Source organism: Acipenser ruthenus, chromosome 25 (assembly GCF_902713425.1).
Source record: "Acipenser ruthenus chromosome 25, fAciRut3.2 maternal haplotype, whole genome shotgun sequence".
Taxonomy (NCBI): Eukaryota; Metazoa; Chordata; class Actinopteri; order Acipenseriformes; family Acipenseridae; genus Acipenser; species Acipenser ruthenus.
Window position 1 is genome coordinate 29,031,636 of NC_081213.1, and position 22,759 is coordinate 29,054,394.

The window sequence follows — 22,759 nt, forward strand, 5'->3', positions numbered from 1 at the left end:
AACAAAATACAACATTGAAACGCAGCAGCATATCAACAGTGGACTAATAAACCCATAACTCGAACATTTAATAATACAAAATAATAAAACCGGTGTGAAATGAATGAAAAACGGCTTAGGCATACTTGCAGCAGTAGGAGGTTATGGATTCTGAAATGTCATGACCTCCTACTGCTGAACGTGTGCTCAAGACTCCACCCAGCGACGGGAAGGGGTAATGCACGTCCAACAACCATACTGAGCCAACCAGAGTGCTGAGAATCACACAAAAACCAGACGTGCTCAAAGGCCCAGGCGGGGTGCCTGAATCCAAACCATACCCAGAGAGCCAGCCAGAGAGCTGCCGAACACCACACTGAGCTGCACAGCACGGCTTCAATTCATATACCGAGCGAGCCAGCCAGAGAGCTGCTGAACACCACACTGAGCTGCACAGCACGGCTTCAATTCATATACCGAGCCAGCCAGCCAGACAGCTGCCGAACACCACACTGAGCTGCACAGCACGGCTTCAATCCATATATATGGTTCACACTATATATAAAGTCAATTAACAAATTATTTGAAACAAGCAAAGAACTCACCTGGATTTGAACCCAGTCCATCTCACTTCCATGGAGGAGTCTGCTTTTTCATTGCCTTATATAAGAAATTAGCCAAGTCTTTGAAAACAAAGAAGGAACTCACCTGGATTTGAACCCAGAACCCCAAGGTGAACAACACAGCATGCTAGTGAACTAGCCCACTGCACCACCTGTCTGCTTGTGACAAGTAGATATTGCACAGAAGCCCTTATATCACTCTCTGTATAATAATATTTGTATGCTTAGACCACCGATCTCTTGTCCTGTTATGTAAACCCAAGTCTATCAAACAGGGCAAAGTGTTTGAAAATGAAAAGGAAACACCTGCCCCTGACAAGGGTTTGAACCCACAACCCTGAGAATCACAGTCCCCTGCTCTACTAACAGAGCTATCCAGCCAATTTACTGTCCTACTGCGTGAAACTCATTATTACATTGTGTGGTGTGGACCTGATTCAGCTTTGTTTCATTTGTGCCATCGCTGGATACAAAGCCAAACCTTATTGATAAAAGGTAAATTAAACAACATTTTTGAAACTGTGGGATTAAGACTTGTATCTCATGTATGACTTGAACCTTGGAAGTCAGAGTCCAGTGCTCTACCAACTGAGCCAGTCAGAGTGCTGCTCTGTCCTGCTGTCAAATGACCTCCAGTTAACTGTACAGGCAATATGTAAATCACTGGTGACAGGACCACTCAGTGAAGCAATAGACAGGGTCACAGGTCACAGGACCGCTCAGTGAAGCAATAGACAGGGTCACAGGTCACAGGACTGCTCAGTAAAGTGATAGACAGGGTCACAGGTCACAGGACCGCTCAGTGAAGCAATAGACAGGGTCACAGGACCGCTCAGTGAAGCAATAGACAGGGTCACAGGACCGCTCAGTGAAGCGACAGACAGGGTCACAGGTCACAGGATCACTCAGTGAAGCGATAGACAGGGTCACAGGTCACAGGACCGCTCAGTGAAGCGACAGACAGGGTCACAGGTCACAGGACCGCTCAGTGAAGCGACAGACAGAGTCACAGGTCACAGGACCACTCAGTGAAGTGACAGACAGGGTCACAGGTCACAGGACCACTCAGTGAAGCGACAGACAGAGTCACAGGTCACAGGACCACTCAGTGAAGCGACAGACAGAGTCACAGGTCACAGGACCACTCAGTGAAGCGACAGACAGAGTCACAGGTCACAGGACCACTCAGTGAAGCGACAGACAGGGTCACAGGTCACAGGACCGCTCAGTGAAGCGACAGACAGAGTCACAGGTCACAGGACCACTCAGTGAAGCGACAGACAGAGTCACAGGTCACAGGACCACTCAGTGAAGCGACAGACAGGGTCACAGGTCACAGGACCGCTCAGTGAAGCGACAGACAGGGTCACAGGTCACAGGTCACAGGACCGCTCAGTGAAGCGATAGACAGAGTCACAGGTCACAGGACCGCTCAGTGAAGTGACAGACAGGGTCACAGGTCACAGGACCGCTCAGTGAAGTGACAGACAGGGTCACAGGTCACAGGACCGCTCAGTGAAGCGACAGACAGGGTCACAGGTCACAGGACCGCTCAGTGAAGCGACAGACAGGGTCACAGGTCACAGGTCACAGGACCGCTCAGTGAAGCGATAGACAGGGTCACAGGTCACAGGACCACTCAGTGAAGCGACAGACAGGGTCACAGGTCACAGGACCGCTCAGTGAAGCGACAGACAGGGTAGGGGGGAGGGAATGAGGCAGTGGGACAATCATTTTCAAACAGAAACAAGCAGAGACAGACACAGGTGTACAATTTGTCATTTTAATTTCCAAACTTGGCGATATTTTAGTTTCATCCATTTCCTTTAAATGTATTATTTCATAAACTGGCCACAGATTTGAAAACACAACATCTCTCTCTCTCTCTCTCTCTCTCTCTCTCTCTCTCTCTCTCTCTCTCTCTCTCTCTCTCAAGCAGTTGACAGTGAATCGAAACATATTAAAAACAATAAATAAATACATAAATAAAATTAATAAATAAAACAGATGAATAAATAAATAAATAAAATTAATAAATACATTAAATAATAAATATATCATTCTGTAAACAGTAAAGTCACACAAGTGGTGGAAAGGGTTCTTTTGAAAGGGCTTTTTTTTGGCAACAAAACTTTTGCAATCATTTAATTTTATACAAACACATAAACCTGTGAATAAACACCCCCATAAATAGAGCCCAGATCTGTATTGAATATTCCCAAGAACAGACAGAACCACAACCATTTCAATGGAAATCAACACTGCTTCCTGTAACCCTCCCTGCTTCCACCGTGGCCACTGCGTGTGGGATTGTGATTCAGAGCAGGGGGGCTTCATGTGTGTACAAGAGACAGACGCAGTGTCCAGGACAGGACAGGACGGACAGAGAGACCGAGTTCTGCAGTCCTGCACTCTCTGTCTCCCTCTAGCGGTCAGTCTCGGTTACTGCAGTGGAGATTCAGCTATACAGTCCTGTGCTCTGTCTCCCTCTTGTGGTCAGTCTCTGTTACTGCAGTGGAGATTCAGCTATACAGTCCTGTGCTCTCTGTCTCCCTCTTGTGGTCAGTCTTGGTTACTGCAGTGGAGATTCAGTTATACAGTCCTGCGCTCTTTGTCTCCCTTTTGTGGTCAGTTTCTGTTACTGCAGTGGAGATCAGTTCACTACAATTATGCTCTCTCTGTTCTCCTCTAGTGGTCAGTCTCTGTTACTGCAGTGGAGATTCAGCTATACAGTCCCGCGCTCTCTGTCTCCCTCTAGTGGTCAGTCTCTGTTACTGCAGTGGAGATTCAGCTATACAGTCCCGCGCTCTCTGTCTCTCTCTAGTGGTCAGTCTCTGTTACTGCAGTGGAATTTCAGCTATACAGTCCTGTGCTCTCTGTCTCCATCTTGTGGTCAGTCTCGGTTACTGCAGTGGAGATTCAGCTATACAGTCCTGTGCTCTCTGTCTCCCTTTTGTGGTCAGTTTCTGTTACTGCAGTGGAGATCAGTTCACTACAATTATGCTCTCTCTGTCTCCCTCTAGTGGTCAGTCTCTGTTACTGCAGTGGAGATTCAGCTATACAATCTTGCGCTCTCTGTCTCCCTCTAGTGTTCAGAACCTGTTACTGCAGTGGAGATCAGGACACTACAATCATGCTCTCTGTCTCCCTCTAGTGGTCAGTCTCTGTTACTGCAGTGGAGAAGGGGTTCCCTCCTGTCCTGTCCTGGGCTGCTCTCTCTCGCCCCCAGTGTTCAAACTCTACACAGCAGCAGCAGCAACATCACAAAAGCAGCTTTAAAAACAAGATCATAGAAATATTTGTTTTCTGCTCTGATGAAAAAGATACAAAATGTATAAAAAAGTCTTGGTGTTTTGTTGTTGCATGTTTCTCTCTGTCTCCTGTTGGTTGGAGATGTGGGAGATGGGTGATATGGAAGATTTGTGTTGTGTGCTCCCGGCTCTCCTAGGTCCTGCCATCCCAGCAAGGACAAACACAGAGGCAGTCCTCCACCTTCCCAGCATTCACAGCTCCGTCAGCACTGACCGTAGCTTCCTGTGTGTCAGCAGAGTGGGCGGGGCTTGCGCCAGCCGGGATTCACAAACACACTGAATTCTGGGATGTTTTTGGGGGGTCATCAAGATTGCCCTTCAGCTCTTGTTACTCTGAAATAAAGAAGAGGAGAATCAGAGAGAAACAAGACAGCGAATTAGAGAGAGAGAATGAGAGAAACGAGACACAGAGATATGAGAGAGAGAATCAGAGAGAGAGAAACGAGACACAGAGATACGAGAGGGAGAATCAGAGAGAGAGAGAAACGAGACACAGAGATACGAGAGAGAGAATCAGAGAGAGAGAAACGAGACACAGAGATATGAGAGAGAGAATCAGAGAGAGAGAAACGAGACACAGAGATACGAGAGAGAGAATCAGAGAGAGAGAAACGAGACACAGAGATATGAGAGAGAGAATCAGAGAGAGAGAAACGAGACACAGAGATACGAGAGGGAGAATCAGAGAGAGAGAGAAACGAGACACAGAGATACGAGAGAGAGAATCAGAGAGAGAGAAATGAGACACAGAGATATGAGAGAGAGAATCAGAGAGAGAGAAACGAGACACAGAGATACGAGAGAGAGAATCAGAGAGAGAGAAACGAGACACAGAGATACGAGAGAGAGAATCAGAGAGAGAGAAACGAGACACAGAGATACGAGAGAGAGAATCAGAGAGAGAGAAACGAGACACAGAGATACGAGAGGGAGAATCAGAGAGAGAGAGAAACGAGACACAGAGATACGAGAGAGAGAATCAGAGAGAGAGAAATGAGACACAGAGATATGAGAGAGAGAATCAGAGAGAGAGAAACGAGACACAGAGATACGAGAGAGAGAATCAGAGAGAGAGAAAAGACAGAGAGAAACAAGAGAGATATGAGAGAGAGAATCAGAGAGAGATACGAGAGAGAATCTGAGAGAGATATGAATCAGAGGGAGGGAGAGGGGGAGGGAGACAGAGAGGGGGAGAGGGGGAGAGGGAGAGGGAGGGAGAGACAGAGGGAGACAGAGAGGTGGAGAGGGAGAGAGGTGGAGAGGGAGAGAGAGACAGAGAGAGAGGGAGAGGGATACAGAGAGGGGGCGAGGTAGAGAGGGGGAGAGGGAGAGAGAGATAGAGGGAGAGGGAGACAGAGGGGGGAGAGGTGGAAAGGTAGAGAGGGAGACAGACAGAGAGGGAGCGGGTGATAGAGGAGTGACTTACTCTGAGTCGGGGGAGAGCTCTGAGATGTTGTGTGAGGTTGCGGAGTGCGGTGTGGAGGGGCAGGGCGCGGGAGGGGGAGGGGAGGTCTGGCCGGCTGCAGTGCAGGATGGAGTGATGGTGGCAGCCTGTGGAGCAGAGGAGGAGGTGGAGGAAAGTACAGAGGAGCTGAAGGAGGCCAGGATGGAGGAGAGGATGTCCAGCTGCTCGGTGGAGGGATGGCGGCTCGGGGGTTCCAGCGCCTCTCGGGACGGGTACCTACGGGGGGGCTCGCAGTCCAGCCTCTCCCGGGAGCCCTGCCAGCGGGACAGCAGCTCCAGCTGCTCGCGGGATGCATGTCTGGAGGGCGCAGGCAGGGGGGGCGAGGGGTCTCTGGAGGGCTGGCGGGCCGGCAGCGTGTTCAGCCACTCTCTGCAGGGCTGCTGTGCTCTGCTAGGCAGTGCCTCCAGGTGGTCTCTGGTGCCCCCCCTGCGGGGGAGGGTGCTGTTGAGCCGGCCCCCTGCCTCCAGGCTCTCCCGCGGGGCGTGTCTGCTGGGCACGGCCTCCAGGCAGTCGCGGGAGGTGGCATGGCGGTGGCTCATGGCTTCGCGGGACAGCTGCCGGCGTGCTAGGGAGTCCAGCTGCTCCCGGGACGAGTAGCGGCTGGCCGGCTGGGACAGGCTGCCCGTCCCAGAGTACATGCGCCCGTACGAGGCCGCTGGCACGGCCCGGTGCCCCAGCGTGGAGGTCTTGTACCAGGACAGCTCGTTCGGGACCCGGCCCATCGACGACAGGCCCTGCAGGGCCGGAGGACAGGGGAGGCGGTTCTTCAGGATCCCTGCACGAGGAGAGAGGAAGAGTGTGAGTTCTGCAAGTGTGCAGTGAGGACGTGCAGGGTGCAGGGTTCAGGGTGCAGGTTCAGGGTGCAGGGTGCAGGGTGCAGGGTGCAGGGTGCAGGGTTCAGGGTGCAGGGTGCAGGGTGCAGTGTGCAGGGTTCAGGGTTCAGGGTGCAGGGTTCAGGGTGCAGGTGCAGGGTGTAGGTGCAGGGTGCAGGGTGCAGGGTGCAGTGTGCAGGGTGCAGGGTGCAGGTGTAGGGTTCAGGTGCAGGGTGCAGGGTGCAGGGTTCAGGGTGCAAAATGCAGGGTTCAGGGTGCAGGGTGCAGGGTGCAGGGTGCAGTGTGCAGGGTTCAGGGTGCAGGGTTCAGGGTTCAGTGTGCAGTGTTCAGGATGCAGGGTGCAGGGTGCAGTGTGCAGGGTTCAGGGTTCAGGGTGCAGGGTTCAGGGTGCAGGATGCAGGGTGCAGGGTGCAGGGTGCAGTGTGCAGGGTTCAGGGTGCAGGGTTCAGGGTTCAGTGTGCAGTGTTCAGGGTGCAGGGTGCAGGGTGCAGGGTTCAGGGTGCAGGATGCAGGGTTCAGGGTACAGGGTGCAGGGTTCAGGATGCAGGGTGCAGTGTACAGGGTTCAGGGTGCAGGGTGCAGGGTGGAAGGAGGCTGCCAGGCTGTTTGTGTGATTCACCTTTGCGGTGCCTGTGTGGCTGGGTCAGGCTGTTCTCGTCCCCGCTGGTCAGAGACGGTTCGAGCTGGTTGTTATTGGCCATGTCTTTGCTGATGTCGACGCCCAGCCGGCGCTCAGAGCCCCACTTGTGCAGTGAGTGCACCTCACACTCCCCCAGAGCCGGCCAATAGGAGAGCAGATCATTGCCGTCCAGATCTGCAAGACAGACAGAGATGCTCAATCACACCATCAATCACACAGACACAGCATGCGACTCACACACACTCACACTCACACACACACACACTCACACACACACACACACTGATACACACACACACACACACTCACACACTGGTACACACACACACACACTCACACACTGATACACACACACACACAGATACACACACTGATACACACACACACACACACTCACACACTGATACACACTCACACACTGATACACACACACACTCACACACTGATACACACACACACACACACACACACACACACACACACACACACACTCACACACTGATACACACTCACACACTGATACACACACACACACTCACACACTGGTACACACACACACACACTCACACACTGATACACACTCACACACTGATACACACACACACACACACACACACACACACTCACACACACACTCACACTAGCTGGTCCGGAGCACCCTTTCCCAGTACAGTCCTCGCTGGTTCCAGCGGGCTCCCAGTTCCCCTGGTCAGACTGCAGTGAGGGGGTGTGGTCTGTGGGAGGGGGTGTGTCTTTCATGCAGTGGGAGGGGACTGTGAGAGAGGCGGGAGCGGGAGTCACCTTTGGCTGTGCTGTGGGCGGGGTCAGTGAGCAGGCGCTCGCTCTGGTTGGTGCGTTTGAATCGGCGCTGGATCCTCCCGCGGAGACGCACGTTGTCTTCGCTCTCGGAGGACGGGATGGACAGACTGCGCTCCTCCTCAAGGGACAGGTCTGAGTCCGAGTCCGAGTCGTCTCCTGGGGTGGTTAGATACGCTTCATCTTACAAATCTTTCCCATGCTAAATTCACTCGCTCATTCTGAGCGCCCCCCCATGCCTTTCCCATGGTTATACTCTGCATCGGCCACAGCTTACCCTGCCTGGCATGTTTTTAAACATGCTTTCCCAGCTCTCACAATACCTTATTCCACTGGCCTATGCTTCAGCCTGCTCAGGTCTGCACAGTACCTCAGCCACACGCTTACCAGAATGCTTAAGCTCTCTCTAGAGAAAGTGACTGCTTTTCAATAGAACCCCGCAGTGTGTTTCGGGTGCTCCCGTGGCGCAGCCTCACCTCCGTCCCGGTGGAACATGGCCACGTCCAGGTCCGTGGCTCCGGTGGGTCCCAGCATGTTGTGCTCCAGCGCGCAGCCCTGCCGAGCCAGCAGGGTCTCTCTGCAGGGGAGACAGCAGCTTGTTACTGTGAGCGCTCTCTGTACCTTCACATCTACTGACGTCTGTGCACAGCAGGGTCCACACTGACCTCAGATCCATCAGACAAGCAAGACCAATAATCAGACACCCTCTCTGTCTGAGAGCCCCTCTCCCCTCCTCTCTGTGTGAGAGCCCCTCTCCCCTCCTCTCTGTGTGAGAGCCCCTCTCCCCTCCTCTCTGTCTGAGAGCCCCTCTCCCCTCCTCTCTGTCTGAGAGCCCCTCTCCCCTCCTCTCTGTCTGAGAGCCCCTCCCCTCCTCTCTGTCTGAGAGCCCCTCTCCCCTCCTCTCTGTCTGAGAGCCCCTCTCCCCTCCTCTCTGTCTGAGATCCCCTCTCTCCTCCTCTCTGTCTGAGAGCCCCTCTCCCCTCCTCTCTGTCTGAGAGCCCCTCTCCCCTCCTCTCTGTCTGAGATCCCCTCTCTCCTCCTCTCTGTCTGAGAGCCTCTCTCCCCTCCTCTCTGTGTGAGAGCCCCTCTCCCCTCCTCTCTGTCTGAGAGCCCCTCTCCCCTCCTCTCTGTCTGAGAGCCCCTCTCCCCTCCTCTCTGTCTGAGATCCCCTCTCCCCTCCTCTCTGTCTGAGAGCCCCTCTCCCCTCCTCTCTGTCTGAGAGCCCCTCTCCCCTCCTCTCTGTCTGAGAGCCCCTCTCCCCTCCTCTCTGTGTGAGAGCCCCTCTCCCCTCCTCTCTGTCTGAGATCCCCTCTCTCCTCCTCTCTGTCTGAGAGCCCCTCTCCCCTCCTCTCTGTCTGAGAGCCCCTCTCCCCTCCTCTCTGTCTGAGAGCCCCTCTCCCCTCCTCTCTGTGTGAGAGCCCCTCTCCCCTCCTCTCTGTCTGAGAGCCCCTCTCCCCTCCTCTCTGTGTGAGAGCCCCTCTCCCCTCTCTCTCACCTCAGGTACCCAGCTCTCTGGCTGGAGTGTGTGTGTGCTGAGCGCACACTGTTCACGGAGGAGATGCTCGAGGCTCCCAGGGTGATGCGATGCAGTCCGCTCTCCTCAAGCAGGGATGTGTTGTTGTAGGGGTTGGGACCCTGAGGGGACAGACAGAGAGGACACGGTGACACAGGGGACAAGGGCACGCAGGCACGCACGCAGGAATGCAGGCTAAAATCCAGCCTGGCACCCATTTATTCAGAAGAGTTACTCCCCCAATATGTACCCCGTCACTGACTCACATCACAGGACGCAGGTGTTCTGAGAGTCCCCCCCATATGTACCCCGTCACTGACTCACATCACAGGGTGCAGGTGTTCTGAGAGTCCCCCCATATGTACCCCGTCACTGACTCACATCACAGCACGCAGGTGTTCTGAGAGTCCCCCCATATGTACCCCGTCACTGACTCACATCACAGGACGCAGGTGTTCTGAGAGTCCCCCCATATGTACCCCGTCACTGACTCACATCACAGCACGCAGGTGTTCTGAGAGTCCCCCCATATGTACCCCGTCACTGACTCACATCACAGGACGCAGGTGTTCTGAGAGTCCCCCCATATGTACCCCGTCACTGACTCACATCACAGCACGCAGGTGTTCTGAGAGTCCCCCCATATGTACCCCGTCACTGACTCACATCACAGGACGCAGGTGTTCTGAGAGTCCCCCCATATGTACCCCGTCACTGACTCACATCACAGGACGCAGGTGTTCTGAGAGTCCCCCCATATGTACCCCGTCACTGACTCACATCACAGGACGCAGGTGTTCTGAGAGTCCCCCCATATGTACCCCGTCACTGACTCACATCACAGCACGCAGGTGTTCTGAGAATCCCCCCATATGTACCCCGTCACTGACTCACATCACAGGACGCAGGTGTTCTGAGAGTCCCCCCACATGTACCCCGTCACTGACTCACATCACAGGACGCAGGTGTTCTGAGAGTCCCCCCACATGTACCCCGTCACTGACTCACATCACAGCACGCAGGTGTTCTGAGAATCCCCCCATATGTACCCCGTCACTGACTCACATCACAGGACGCAGGTGTTCTGAGAGTCCCCCCACATGTACCCCGTCACTGACTCACATCACAGGACGCAGGTGTTCTGAGAGTCCCCCCACATGTACCCCGTCACTGACTCACATCACAGGGTGCAGGTGTTCTGAGAGTCCCCCCATATGTACCCCGTCACTGACTCACATCACAGGACGCAGGTGTTCTGAGAGTCCCCCCATATGTACCCCGTCACTGACTCACATCACAGGGTGCAGGTGTTCTGAGAGTCCCCCCATATGTACCCCGTCACTGACTCACATCACAGGACGCAGGTGTTCTGAGAGTCCCCCCATATGTACCCCGTCACTGACTCACATCACAGGACGCAGGTGTTCTGAGAGTCCCCCCACATGTACCCCGTCACTGACTCACATCACAGGGTGCAGGTGTTCTGAGAGTCCCCCCATATGTACCCCGTCACTGACTCACATCACAGGACGCAGGTGTTCTGAGAGTCCCCCCATATGTACCCCGTCACTGACTCACATCACAGGACGCAGGTGTTCTGAGAGTCCCCCCACATGTACCCCGTCACTGACTCACATCACAGGACGCAGGTGTTCTGAGAGTCCCGAGGGGGAGTACAATTCAAACGGGTAGAAAGGCTTTCTCACACAGAGCACCACAGGGATGGAATGCCCTTCCTGTCTTTGTTAGGGAGGCTTTTACAGCTTTTAAATCTAGACTTGAGTCTTACTTCTATACATTGGCCTTTCTATGCTAGTGTGCTTTCCTGTATATTGTAGTGTTTTTGGGACTGGATTTCATTCTGAATTGTTGTTTCTGTACAGAGTCTTGAGATGCCTTTGGTGTGAATGGTGCTTTATAAATAAAATTTGATTTGATTTGATTTGATACTCTTATTTGTGAATCAGTTTGCTGCGGTGGTCTCTCTGCCTGTCTGTGTGTCTCAGTGCTCACTGTGATTTGCTGCGGTGGTCTCTCTGCCTGTCTGTGTGTCTCAGTGCTCACTGTGATTTGCTGCGGTGGTCTCTCTGCCTGTCTGTGTGTCTCAGTGCTCACTGTGATTTGCTGCGGTGGTCTCTCTGCCTGTCTGTGTGTCTCAGTGCTCACTGTGATTTGCTGCGGTGGTCTCTCTGCCTGTCTGTGTGTCTCAGTGCTCACTGTGATTTGCTGCGGTGGTCTCTCTGCCTGTCTGTGTGTCTCAGTGCTCACTGTGATTTGCTGTGGTGGTCTCTCTGGTCGTGTGGATTCCTCTCCGGGGCTCTTCTTGCCCAGACAGGCCAGCTTCCAGGCCTCCTGCACCTCCGAGTTCAGCAGGCAGAACACCAGCAGCACAGCCAGACCCTGCGGGGGGCAGGAAGGGGTGGAGAGAGGCGGCAGGAAGGGATGGGGAGAGAGGGCAGGAAGGGGTGGGGAGAGGAGGCAGGAAGGGACGGGGAGAGAGGGCAGGAAGGGGTGGGGAGAGGAGGCAGGAAGGGACGGGGAGAGAGGGCAGGAAGGGACGGGAGAGGAGGGGAGAGAGTTCAGAACTTGTTAGCTAAACATTGTATCTAACAACAGAGGCTCCTTCCTTGTCAGACACACAGACAGACGGACACACACAGGTAAGACACACAGACACACACACAGACAGACACACACACAGACAGACAGACACACACAGGTCAGACACGCAGACACACACAGGTCAGACACACAGACACACACAGACAGACACACACACAGGCTGGCTGGGAGAGAGGAGGGCGATACCTGCAGGCAGCAGAGCACAGTGTAGAGGTAGTGAAAGGCCAGGACACTGTTATTGACGGCCATCAGACCGAACAACCAGGTAGAGCTGGCCAGGAGCAACAGAATAAAGGCATTGCGCACTGTCACGCTGCAGAGAGAGAGAGAGAGACAGAGAAACGACAGAGCAGATGAAATGAGAGACAAAAGTAGAAAGTAACAATTACTGAAACTGCCTCCCTCAAATCCCTCAGCTCTAACCCCGACTACGCTCCCTCCCTCCCTCCCTCCCTCCCTCCATCCCTCTCCACTCCCTCCCAGTCCCTCCCAGTCCCTCTCCAGTTCCTCTCCAGTCCCTCCCAGTCCCTCCCAGTTCCTCCCAGTCCCTCTCCAGTCCCTCCCAGTCCCTCTCCAGTTCCTCTCCAGTCCCTCCCAGTCCCTGTACTCACACCACGGATTGTTTCTTTGTCTCTTTCTGCGTGGGGCTGCAGGACATGCGCGCTACGATGAGGAACATCCCTCCATTCATCTGGAAGAAGAGAAGAGAGAGAGAGAGAGAGAGAGAGAGAGAGAGAGAGAGAGAGAGAGAGAGAGAGAGAGAGAGGGGAGAGAGGGGCTCAGCCAGGTTCAAACCCTCATCAACTGATCAAACTCCTGAGTGTGTGACCTGATCAAACTCCTGAGTGTGTGACCTGATCAAACTCCTGAGTGTGTGAGCTGATCAAACTCCTGAGTGTGTGACCTGATCAAACTCCTGAGTGTGTGACCTGATCAAACTCCTGAGTGTGTGACCTGATCAAACTCCTGAGTGTGTGACCTGATCAAACTCCTGAGTGTGTGACCTGATCAAACTCCTGAGTGTGTGACCTGATCAAACTCCTGAGTGTGTGACCTGATCAAACTCCTGAGTGTGTGACCTGATCAAACTCCTGAGTGTGTGACCTGATCAAACTCCTGAGTGTGTGAGCTGATCAAACTCCTGAGTGTGTGACCTGATTAAACTCCTGAGTGTGTGAGCTGATCAAACTCCTGAGTGTGTGACCTGATCAAACTCCTGAGTGTGTGAGCTGATCAAACTCCTGAGTGTGTGACCTGATCAAACTCCTGAGTGTGTGACCTGATCAAACTCCTGAGTGTGTGAGCTGATCAAACTCCTGAGTGTGTGACCTGATCAAACTCCTGAGTGTGTGACCTGATCAAACTCCTGAGTGTGTGAGCTGATCAAACTCCTGAGTGTGTGACCTGATCAAACTCCTGAGTGTGTGTCCTGATCAAACTCCTGAGTGTGTGACCTGATCAAACTCCTGAGTGTGTGACCTGATCAAACTCCTGAGTGTGTGAGCTGATCAAACTCCTGGCTGCTGATCACTTCAGCGTTGTGGAGTAGTGGTTAGGGCTCTGGACTCTTGACCGAAGGGTTGTGGGTTCAATCCCCAGTGGGGGACACTGCTGTTGTACCCTTGAGCAAGGTACTTTACCTAGATTGCTCCAGTAAAAACCCAACTGTATAAATGGGTAATTGTATGTAAAATAATGTGTTATCTGTATAATGTGAAATAATGTATAATGTGATATCTTGTAACAATTGTAAGTCGCCCTGGATAAGGACGTCTGCTAAGAAATAAATAATAAATAATAATAATATTAATAATAATAGACTAAGTGATAATAGGGCTCTAAGTGAGTGTCTAAGCCAGCAGATTCATTGATTAGTCTCCCATAAAGAGGGGGGGGTCTTTACCACAATGACAATGCGATGGGAAGGGGGGGTCTTTACCACAATGACAATGCGATGGGAAGGGGGGGGTCTTTACCACAATGACAATGCCGATGGGAAGGGGGGGGTCTTTACCACAATGACAATGCGATGGGAAGGGGGGGGTCTTTACCACAATGACAATGCGATGGGAAGGGGGGGTCTTTACCACAATGCCGATGGGAAGGGGGGGGTCTTTACCACAATGACAATGCCGATGGGAAGGGGGGGGTCTTTACCACAATGACAATGCGATGGGAAGGGGGGGTCTTTACCACAATGACAATGCGATGGGAAGGGGGGGGTCTTTACCACAATGACAATGCGATGGGAAGGGGGGGTCTTTACCACAATGACAATGCCGATGGGAAGGGGGGGGTCTTTACCACAATGACAATGCCGATGGGAAGGGGGGGGTCTTTACCACAATGACAATGCCGATGGGTCCAGCGAAGCTCCAGATCAGCTTGTCGTGGACTGAGATCCAGCAGAAATCAGGGTTCCCATAACCTTCAGGGTCTAAACCCACCGCCAGGCCTGAGAGGAGAGAGAGAGAGGGTGAGAGGGGGAGAGGGGGGAGAGGGAGAGAGGAGAGAGAGAAGAGTGAAAACGTGGCAGTGGAAAATAGTTCTAAATGGGTAGAGTTAAAATAACCAATGAGGGGGAGACGCTGAGGGACCAGGTCTCTGCACTCACAGAAATGCTGGCTGTCCTCAAAGTTTAATGAAGCATTAGTACTGAAGTGACTAGCCGTCACAAAGACTCACACCTGTAACTTTTTGAAATTGGGATCTTAACAGCTCAGTTTTTCAACCTTTTGGAATTCCTTCAGAGCCACATTCAAATATATGCATATCTGATATAGGGGTCAGCTGCAGAGTTTACCTTAGAAACGTTTCCCTCAGTAAAAGCACAGCAGAGTGTAATAAAGCGTATTACTAACCATGGGAAAGCAGGGTGAAATGTGGAGGATGCACAGCACATAACCATGGGAAAAGCATGGGGGGAAGGGAAGAGATCTCATTTGTGAACAGCGTGGCGAGCTCTTGTAAGGGTGCTGGGACTGTGAAAGCTGAGAGCAGACGGCAGGGCTGTGGTTACCGGTGATGATGGCCGGCACGCCCCAGCCGATGGAGTAGTAGAAGCGCATGGCTCCGTAGTTGATGTTGCGCGCCTCCGTCTGCATGCGGTAGATGTGCAGCCCCTCCACAAACAGCCATGCGAACGTGGCCATGAAGAAATAGTGCAGCAGAATGGCAATGCCGGTGCACAGGAACTGCAGGAGACAGCAGCACAGGGGTTAGCGTCGCACTGAGGAGCCAGGCTCCACACATCACACTGTAATAATTGAAAGAGTCCCACTCAAATCACATGACAGTCACTTATTCATCGACCTGCTCATTTATTTAAGCAGGAGATGTACTGCTTGTGATGGAGGCCCCATTGCAAAGGGCTCTATCTGCCACTCTTCAGGGAATAAAAGACTAGGGGAAGGTTAGTGAAGCGCCGCTGCTGGCGCTGGAGTCTCTAGACTCTTCCGAGTGGGAAGTCCCGGGTGCAATGCTGTTTGTGACTTTTTAGTTTCTGTTTGTGGCTCAAGTGTAGATGAATATGTAATTGTGGGCGTTCCTGCATAAATTCACAAAAAGGGGGCGGAGACAGTGAGGCTGAGGGTTCTCAGATATTATAATGAGATGCATGAAAGCTGCAGCCAATGAGACCCTTACAATGGCATCAGTTTGTTCAGACCCTTTGAAAGCACGTTTTAAACCGTCTCAGTTGTTGCTGGCATTTCCCAGTCCTCTTTATCTCGTGCGTTCTTATGAGTTGTTCTCATTTGAGGCAAAAAGCCAAATACCTATTTTCCCCTAAAAGCAGGGTGTGCTTCCAAGCCCTGAGAAGACATTTCTATGACGTTTGTGGTTTCCCCAGCGTGTGGGGAGCAGGAGACGGCACACACGTGCCCCTAACACCCCCAGCTCCCTGTGACTTTGTATAGGGATAGGAAACACACCCATTCTATTACTGTGCAGCTGCTCTGTAATTCTGCACCGCACCCCTGACTCATGGAAATAGAAACACACACGATACATTTGGCTTATAGGCTCCTAATGCAGCTATTTATTTGAACAACATTGCGTGACTCTCGCAGTAGAGATCTCGCTAAGAAGATGCAGCACATATTTAACAGAGTACACTGTCGCTCGTTTCATGAACACATTTTCTCTTAGTACACACGACACAATGTATACTTTGCTGAAAACGCTGCGATGTAACGAGAATAATCTCTCACCTGCTGCTCGGTCTGGTTGATCCCGAGCAGGAAGACGAGCTCGGACAGGAAGATGGCAGCAGCCATGTTGCAGTGGATGCTGCGTGTGTTGGACTTGAGTCCGCTGAGGCAGCTGAGGATGGAGAGGGTGAGGAGCAGAGCGAGCAGAGACACGCACAGGGAGGAGTACGTCACCACAGCCAGGGTCTCCAGATCACCTTCCAACTGCTGTGAGAGAGGAGAGAGGAGAGAGGAGAGAGGAGAGAGGAGAGAGGAGAGAGGGTGAGAGAGTGAGAGGAGTGTGCAGGGTGTGTGAGAGGAGTGTGCAGGGTGTGTGAGAGGGGTGTGCAGGGTGTGAGAGAGTGAGCGGGGTGTGTGGTGTGGTTACCTCTCTCTGGGAGCTGTCCATTAGCACTCCGAAGGTCCCAAGGCGGGAGCACTGGCAGCGCACGTGGGTGGTGTTCCTGTGAACCACACTGCAGTCCCTCACAACCCAGCAGCCAGCCGGCTCCGCCCTGCAGAGACACGGGGACATGTGAGTGCAACGCTTTACTGTGCTCTGCTCTGCTCTTCTCTTCTCCTCTCTGCTCTGCTCTGCTCTGCTCTGCCCTTCTCTGCTCTGCTCTGCCCTTCTCTGCTCTGCTCTGCTCTTCTCTTCTCTTCTCTGCTCTGCTCTGCCCTTCTCTGCTCTGCTCTGCTCTGCTCTGCTCTTCTCCTCTCTTCTCTTCTCCTCTCTGCTCTGCTCTTCTCTTCTCCTCTCTGCTCTGCTCTGCTCTGCTCTGCCCTTCTCTGCTCTGCTCTGCCCTTCTCTGCTCTGCTCTGCTCTTCTCTTCTCTTCTCTGCTCTGCTCTGCCCTTCTCTGCTCTGCTCTGCTCTGCTCTGCTCTTCTCCTCTCTTCTCTTCTCCTCTCTGCTCTGCTCTTCTCCTCTCTGCTCTGCTCTGCTCTTCTCTTCTCCTCTCTTCTCTGCTCTGTTCTGCTCTTCTCTTCTCCTCTCTTCTCTGCTCTGCTCTGCTCTTCTCCTCTCTGCTCTGCTCTGCTCTGGTTTTTTCTGCTCTGCTCTGCTCATGCACTCATATTTGAAGGGACACTCACTTGCTTGAGTGGTTCCACTGCACGCACAGCGGCTTGCTGCGATTGGCCGTCTCCAGCAGCTGGAACTCCAGCAGCAGCGGCGAGTCCAGCACGCCTCGCACATACGTGTGGTTGTTGTACACGGACACGCTGAGGACCGGCGAGTTCATCACAGGGTTCTTGGGCAGCCTGGCGAGACAGAGAGGTGAGAAGCAGCACTGCAGGACTCCAGGACTCCGGGATTAAGTTGCAGCAGAGACAGAGGCAGAGGGACCAGGCAGACAGAGGGTAATGGAATGAACTTCCCAACTCACCCCATTGTAGACACACACAGGCAGACAGTGACACACAGTGAAAGACACAGCTGATCCAACATCCTCTCCGGAGTGAGTGGCATGTGTCAGGCAGGCAGCAGACAGACAGACAGACAGAGAGACACACAGACAGACAGACAGACAGACAGAGAGACACACAGACAGACAGACAGACAGACAGACAGACAGACAGACAGAAAGACAGACAGAGAGACACACAGACAGACAGACAGACAGACAGACAGACAGACAGACAGGCAGGCAGACAGACAGACAGACAGACAGACAGGCAGGCAGACAGACAGACAGACAGACAGACAGACAGACAGAGACACACAGACAGACAGACAGACAGACAGACAGACAGACAGACAGACAGCACGCACGCACGCTCACACTCACACACACAGTCCCAGGTTTCGTACCTGACTCCTCTCCGGTCAGTGTGGTAGTGTGCCGGCAGGGCGCTGCCCAGCGTTCGGTAGATCAGCAGGATGACGATGGTGACCGCTGGCTCTGGCTCAGGGGCGGCTCGCTTTGGCACAGCCACCTCTGCTGTCTCATTGGTCAGTGTGCCGATGGGGGAGGGTCCTGATGTGGGCGGGGCTGACGGAACAAGGTCAGGAGAGGTCAGGAGAGGTCAAGATGGGGTTAATAGTGAGACAGCTGCCTGCTGGACTGCAGGTCAGCTATTGTTCAGAGTAGTGTGTGTGTGTGTGTGTGTGTGCAATGTGTGTGTGTGCGTGTGCGTGTGCGTGTGCGTGCGCGTGGGCTCTGATTCCGGGCCAGCAGCACCTCCCTCTCCCTCCCCCTGTCGGCAGGGGAGGACATTGGAAGGCATCAAGACTGCAGCCCAGTGACAGACAGGCAAGCTGGGACAGTGAGCAGAGAGGAATTCAAGTGAGATGAGAAGCTTCTTGAGTCTTACTGACAGCTTAGAACCCTCCTCAGCGTATTGGAAAGCACAGAGAGGTACGGCAAAGCATATTCAAAACCATGGGAGAAGAGAGTAACCTGAGGTAAATGCACAGTATAACCAGGGAAAGCTGCTAAATCACTGTGTAGCATTACTGTGGTAAACTTGTGAAGCCGGGGCTGGGTGCAGGACTAGTGTGAGTCTCGAACCCTGAAGTGAGCACTGGACGCTCCCTCTCGCTCTCACCTGCGTGCTTGGGGGGTACGAGGGCAGAGGGGGGCAGCACCACGTGAGTGTGGGGGTCCCAGAGGCTCTGTCCACGGAACAGGCTGCTGTGGTAGCGTGGGAATCTCCGGCGGATGTGAGTGTGGTTCTGCAGTCGGTCCAGAGTCAGCACTGCGGGACACAGAGATCACAAAGTGCATGTTCAGGGCTGGGCAATACAAACACTTCTGCAGTGTGGGGGGGGGGGTGACTCGGGGGTCCTTGTCTTACCGATGTTGGGGGTCACAATGCCCACGGGGTTCAGGTAGGTCTGCTTCATGTTCTGTGCCAGCGTGCCAGTGTACTCCTGCAACCGGTTCATGAGCCCCAGCACACCCAGCGAGCGCCACAGCGCCGCATTGCCAGCACCCAGAGCAGCACTGCCGGCACGGAGCAGATTCTGAGAGGAGGAAGCAAGGAGCGCAGTGAGAGAGGAAACACTGAAACACAGAAACACACACACACCACCTCACAAACACACAGACACACTGACACACACACACACCACCTCACAAACACACAGACACACTGACACACACACCCCACCTCACAAACACACAGACACACTGACACACACACCACCTGACAAACACTCCCTCTCTCCTCTCCTCTCTCCCTCCTCCCTCTCCTCTCCCCTCTCCCCTCTCCCCCTCCCTCTCCCTCTCCCCCTCCCTCTCCTCTCTCCCCTCTCCCCTCTCCCCCTCCCCCTCCCCCTGCCTCTCCCTCTCCCTCTCCCCTCTCTCCCCTCTCCTCTCCTCTCCACTCCCTCACCTCTCCTCCCCCTCTCCTCTCTCCTCTCCCTCTCCTCTCTCTCTCTCTCTCTCTCTCTCTCTCTCTCTCTCTCTCTCTCTCTCTCCTCTCCTCTCCCCTCTCCTCTCCTCTCCACTCCCTTACCTCTCCTCTCCCTCTCCCCTCTCCTCTCCCTCTCCTCTCCCCTCCCTCACCTCTCCTCTCCCTCTCCTCTCTCCTCTCCCTCTCCTCTCCTCTCCTCTCCTCTCTCTCTCTCCTCTCCTCTCCCTCTCCTCTCCTCTCCCCCTCCCTCTCCTCTCCCTCTCCTCTCCTCTCCTCTCCCTCTCCTCTCCTCTCCCCCTCCCTCTCCTCTCCCCTCCTCTCCTCTCTCCCTCTCCTCTCCCCCTCACCTCGTTGAAGTGTGCGTCCTGCGTGGCTGTCAGTCCGAAGCCGCTCTGTTTGCACTCAAAGCCCAGCAGGTGGCTCAGCAGTCTCTCTGCTATCTGCAGGTCGCTCCCGAAGTAGTGTCCCACCCCCTCCGCCACGTCCCTCAGCTGGTGCGCCAGCTTCTTCATCTCGATGGTGCTCAGCTCCGTCTCGTTACGCTCCAGTCTGTCCAGCTGGGGAGGTGGGCCGTCAGAGCAGGGACACCAATACAGGGACACAGGGACAGGGACACAGGGACACCAATACAGGGACACAGGGACAGGGACACAGGGACACCAATACAGGGACACAGGGACAGGGACACCAATACAGGGACACAGGGACAGGGACACAGGGACAGGGACAGCACTACATGGACACAGGGACAGGGACACAGGGGCAGGGACAGCAATACAGGGACACAGGAACAGGGACACCAATACAGGGACACAGGGACACCAATACAGGGACACGTGGACTGGGACAGGGACAGCAATACAGGGACACAGGGACAGGAATACAGGGACACCAACACAGGGGTATCTGGGGTGTGACAGGGAACCTACCACAGCAGCCACCTCCGTGAATGGAGGGGAGGTGCAGTTAAAGAGGTCTGGCTCCATCCAGCCTTGCTCCTCATCACAGTGACGGATTGCAGCACCTGAGAGACACACAGGACCCTGCCAGTCACTGCTGTGATCATGAGAGACACACAGGACCCTGCCAGTCACTGCTGTGATCATGAGAGACACACAGGACCCTGCCAGTCACTGCTGTGATCATGAGAGACACACAGGACCCTGCCAGTCACTGCTGTGATCACGAGAGACACACAGGACCCTGCCAGTCACTGCTGTGATCACGAGAGACACACAGGACCCTGCCAGTCACTGCTGTGATCACGAGAGACACACAGGACCCTGCCAGTCACTGCTGTGATCACGAGAGACACACAGGACCCTGCCAGTCACTGCTGTGATCACGAGAGACACACAGGACGCTGCCAGTCACTGCTGTGATCATGCAGTATTTAGTAGTACAGTATTATTTGTATAGGGTGATAGACATGGTACATGGTAAAGGCTTCTACTGAGTACATGTACAGAGCACACATCCTGCTGTATAAACACTGCAGCTGGCCTCTGTATTTGACATGCATATCTCCGTCAGCGGTGACGTGTTCTGAACATTTCTGAACATTTAGCACGAGGAAAACGTTGAAACATTCAGGCTCTAAAGTGTCACTTACCCAGGGAGCCTTTGGGACAGGGCACGGCGGCCGGGAGCCCAAACTTGGTGCGGGGCCACCAGATTCCTGCCGTGATGATCCTGGGACACCCATCATAGATCACTGCAGAGAGAGGGGCAGGACAGTCAGGAGCCGAGTCGCTGTGTCTGTCACACTGTGACACACAGACCGTTAACACTGAACTGTCTGTAGAGAGAGGGGCAGGACAGTCAGGAGACGAGTCGCTGTGTCTGTCACACTGTGACACTCAGACCGTTAACACTGAACTGTCTGTAGAGAGAGGGGCAGGACAGTCAGGAGCCGAGTCGCTGTGTGTGTCACACTGTGACACTCAGACCGTTAACACTGAACTGTCTGTAGAGAGAGGGGCAGGACAGTCAGGAGCCGAGTCGCTGTGTCTGTCACACTGTGACACTCAGGCTGTTAACACTGAACTGTCTGCAGTGGGGGTTAGTTTGAGGTTCTCAATGGGAGTTTGTTTGAGGTTCTCCTCAGTGGGAGTTTGTTTGAGGTTCTCAATGGGAGTTTGTTTGAGGTTCTCCTCAGTGGGACTTTGTTTGAGGTTCTCAATGGGAGTTTGTTTGAGGTTCTCAATGGGAGTTTGTTTGAGGTTCTCCTCAATGGGAGTTTGTTTGAGGTTCTCCTCAGTGGGAGTTTGTTTGAGGTTCTCCTCAATGGGAGTTTGTTTGAGGTTCTCAATGGGAGTTTGTTTGAGGTTCTCAATGGGAGTTTGTTTGAGGTTCTCAATGGGAGTTTGTTTGAGGTTCTCCTCAATGGGAGTTTGTTTGAGGTTCTCAATGGGAGTTTGTTTGAGGTTCTCCTCAGTGGGAGTTTGTTTGAGGTTCTCAATGGGAGTTTGTTTGAGGTTCTCCTCAGTGGGAGTTTGTTTGAGGTTCTCAATGGGAGTTTGTTTGAGGTTCTCAATGGGAGTTTGTTTGAGGTTCTCCTCAGTGGGAGTTTGTTTGAGGTTCTCAATGGGAGTTTGTTTGAGGTTCTCAATGGGAGTTTGTTTGAGGTTCTCCTCAGTGGGAGTTTGTTTGAGGTTCTCAATGGGAGTTTGTATAAGGTTCTCAATGGGAGTTTGAGGTTCTTCTCAATGGGAGTTTGTTTGAGGTTCTCCTCAGTGGGAGTTTGTTTGAGGTTCTCAGTGGGAGTTTGTTTGAGGTTCTCCTCAGTGGAAGTTTGTTTGAGGTTCTCAATGGGAGTTTGTTTGAGGTTCTCCTCAGTGGGAGTTTGTATAAGGTTCTCAATGGGAGTTTGTTTGAGGTTCTCCTCAGTGGGAGTTTGTATAAGGTTCTCAATGGGAGTTTGTTTGAGGTTCTCAATGGGAGTTTGAGGTTCTTCTCAATGGGAGTTTGTTTGAGGTTCTCAATGGGAGTTTGTTTGAGGTTCTCCTCAGTGGGTTTGTTTGAGGTTCTCCTCAGTGGGAGCCCTGCAGCACTGAACAGGTTTTGGGGTCTCAGTATGGAGCTCTGGCCTCACCCTCACAGCCGCTGTGTGCCACCTCTGCGAAGGGGCTGTCACACCCGTTACACTGCCGCCCGATCACCCCCGGCCTGCACAGGCACCGGCCCGTCTCCAGATCACAGGACCTGGACAAGGAGCCCACCGGATAGCAGTCACATGGCAGGCACGTGTCACTTCCTGTCGGCCGGTAATGGAACTCCTAGAGACAAAGGTATAAAGACAGGTCACATGATGAGGACACTCAGAGACAGGTCACATGATGAGGACACTCAGAGACAGGACTCGTGACGAGGACACTCAGAGACAGGACACGTGACTAGGACACTCAGA

General features: G+C 53.4%; 1 protein-coding gene across 2 annotated transcripts in view; it reads right to left on the bottom strand.

Moving 5' to 3' along the window:
* Positions 1-2,371: 2,371 nt before the first annotated feature.
* LOC117968417 (cadherin EGF LAG seven-pass G-type receptor 3-like) overlaps positions 2,372-22,759 on the bottom strand; it is a 46,654-nt gene continuing 26,266 nt past the window's right edge. The window contains exons 15-35 of one of the 2 annotated variants that reach the window (XM_059000077.1): positions 22,445-22,628; positions 20,963-21,064; positions 20,280-20,374; positions 19,698-19,907; positions 18,790-18,958; positions 18,541-18,690; positions 17,804-17,984; positions 17,086-17,253; positions 16,381-16,507; positions 16,014-16,220; positions 14,822-14,996; positions 14,145-14,257; positions 12,414-12,493; positions 11,989-12,115; positions 11,449-11,580; positions 9,163-9,302; positions 8,144-8,244; positions 7,653-7,826; positions 6,831-7,025; positions 5,599-6,153; positions 2,372-4,246 (exon numbers count right to left, since the gene is read on the bottom strand). In XM_059000077.1, coding sequence (XP_058856060.1) covers positions 4,242-4,246; positions 5,599-6,153; positions 6,831-7,025; positions 7,653-7,826; positions 8,144-8,244; positions 9,163-9,302; positions 11,449-11,580; positions 11,989-12,115; positions 12,414-12,493; positions 14,145-14,257; positions 14,822-14,996; positions 16,014-16,220; positions 16,381-16,507; positions 17,086-17,253; positions 17,804-17,984; positions 18,541-18,690; positions 18,790-18,958; positions 19,698-19,907; positions 20,280-20,374; positions 20,963-21,064; positions 22,445-22,628 — 3,390 coding nt within the window. In that variant the 3' untranslated portion in view covers positions 2,372-4,241. Of the gene's footprint in view, positions 4,247-5,339; positions 6,154-6,830; positions 7,026-7,652; positions 7,827-8,143; positions 8,245-9,162; positions 9,303-11,448; positions 11,581-11,988; positions 12,116-12,413; positions 12,494-14,144; positions 14,258-14,821; positions 14,997-16,013; positions 16,221-16,380; positions 16,508-17,085; positions 17,254-17,803; positions 17,985-18,540; positions 18,691-18,789; positions 18,959-19,697; positions 19,908-20,279; positions 20,375-20,962; positions 21,065-22,444; positions 22,629-22,759 lie in introns of both variants that reach the window. The other variant, XM_059000076.1, reaches the window with a different exon arrangement.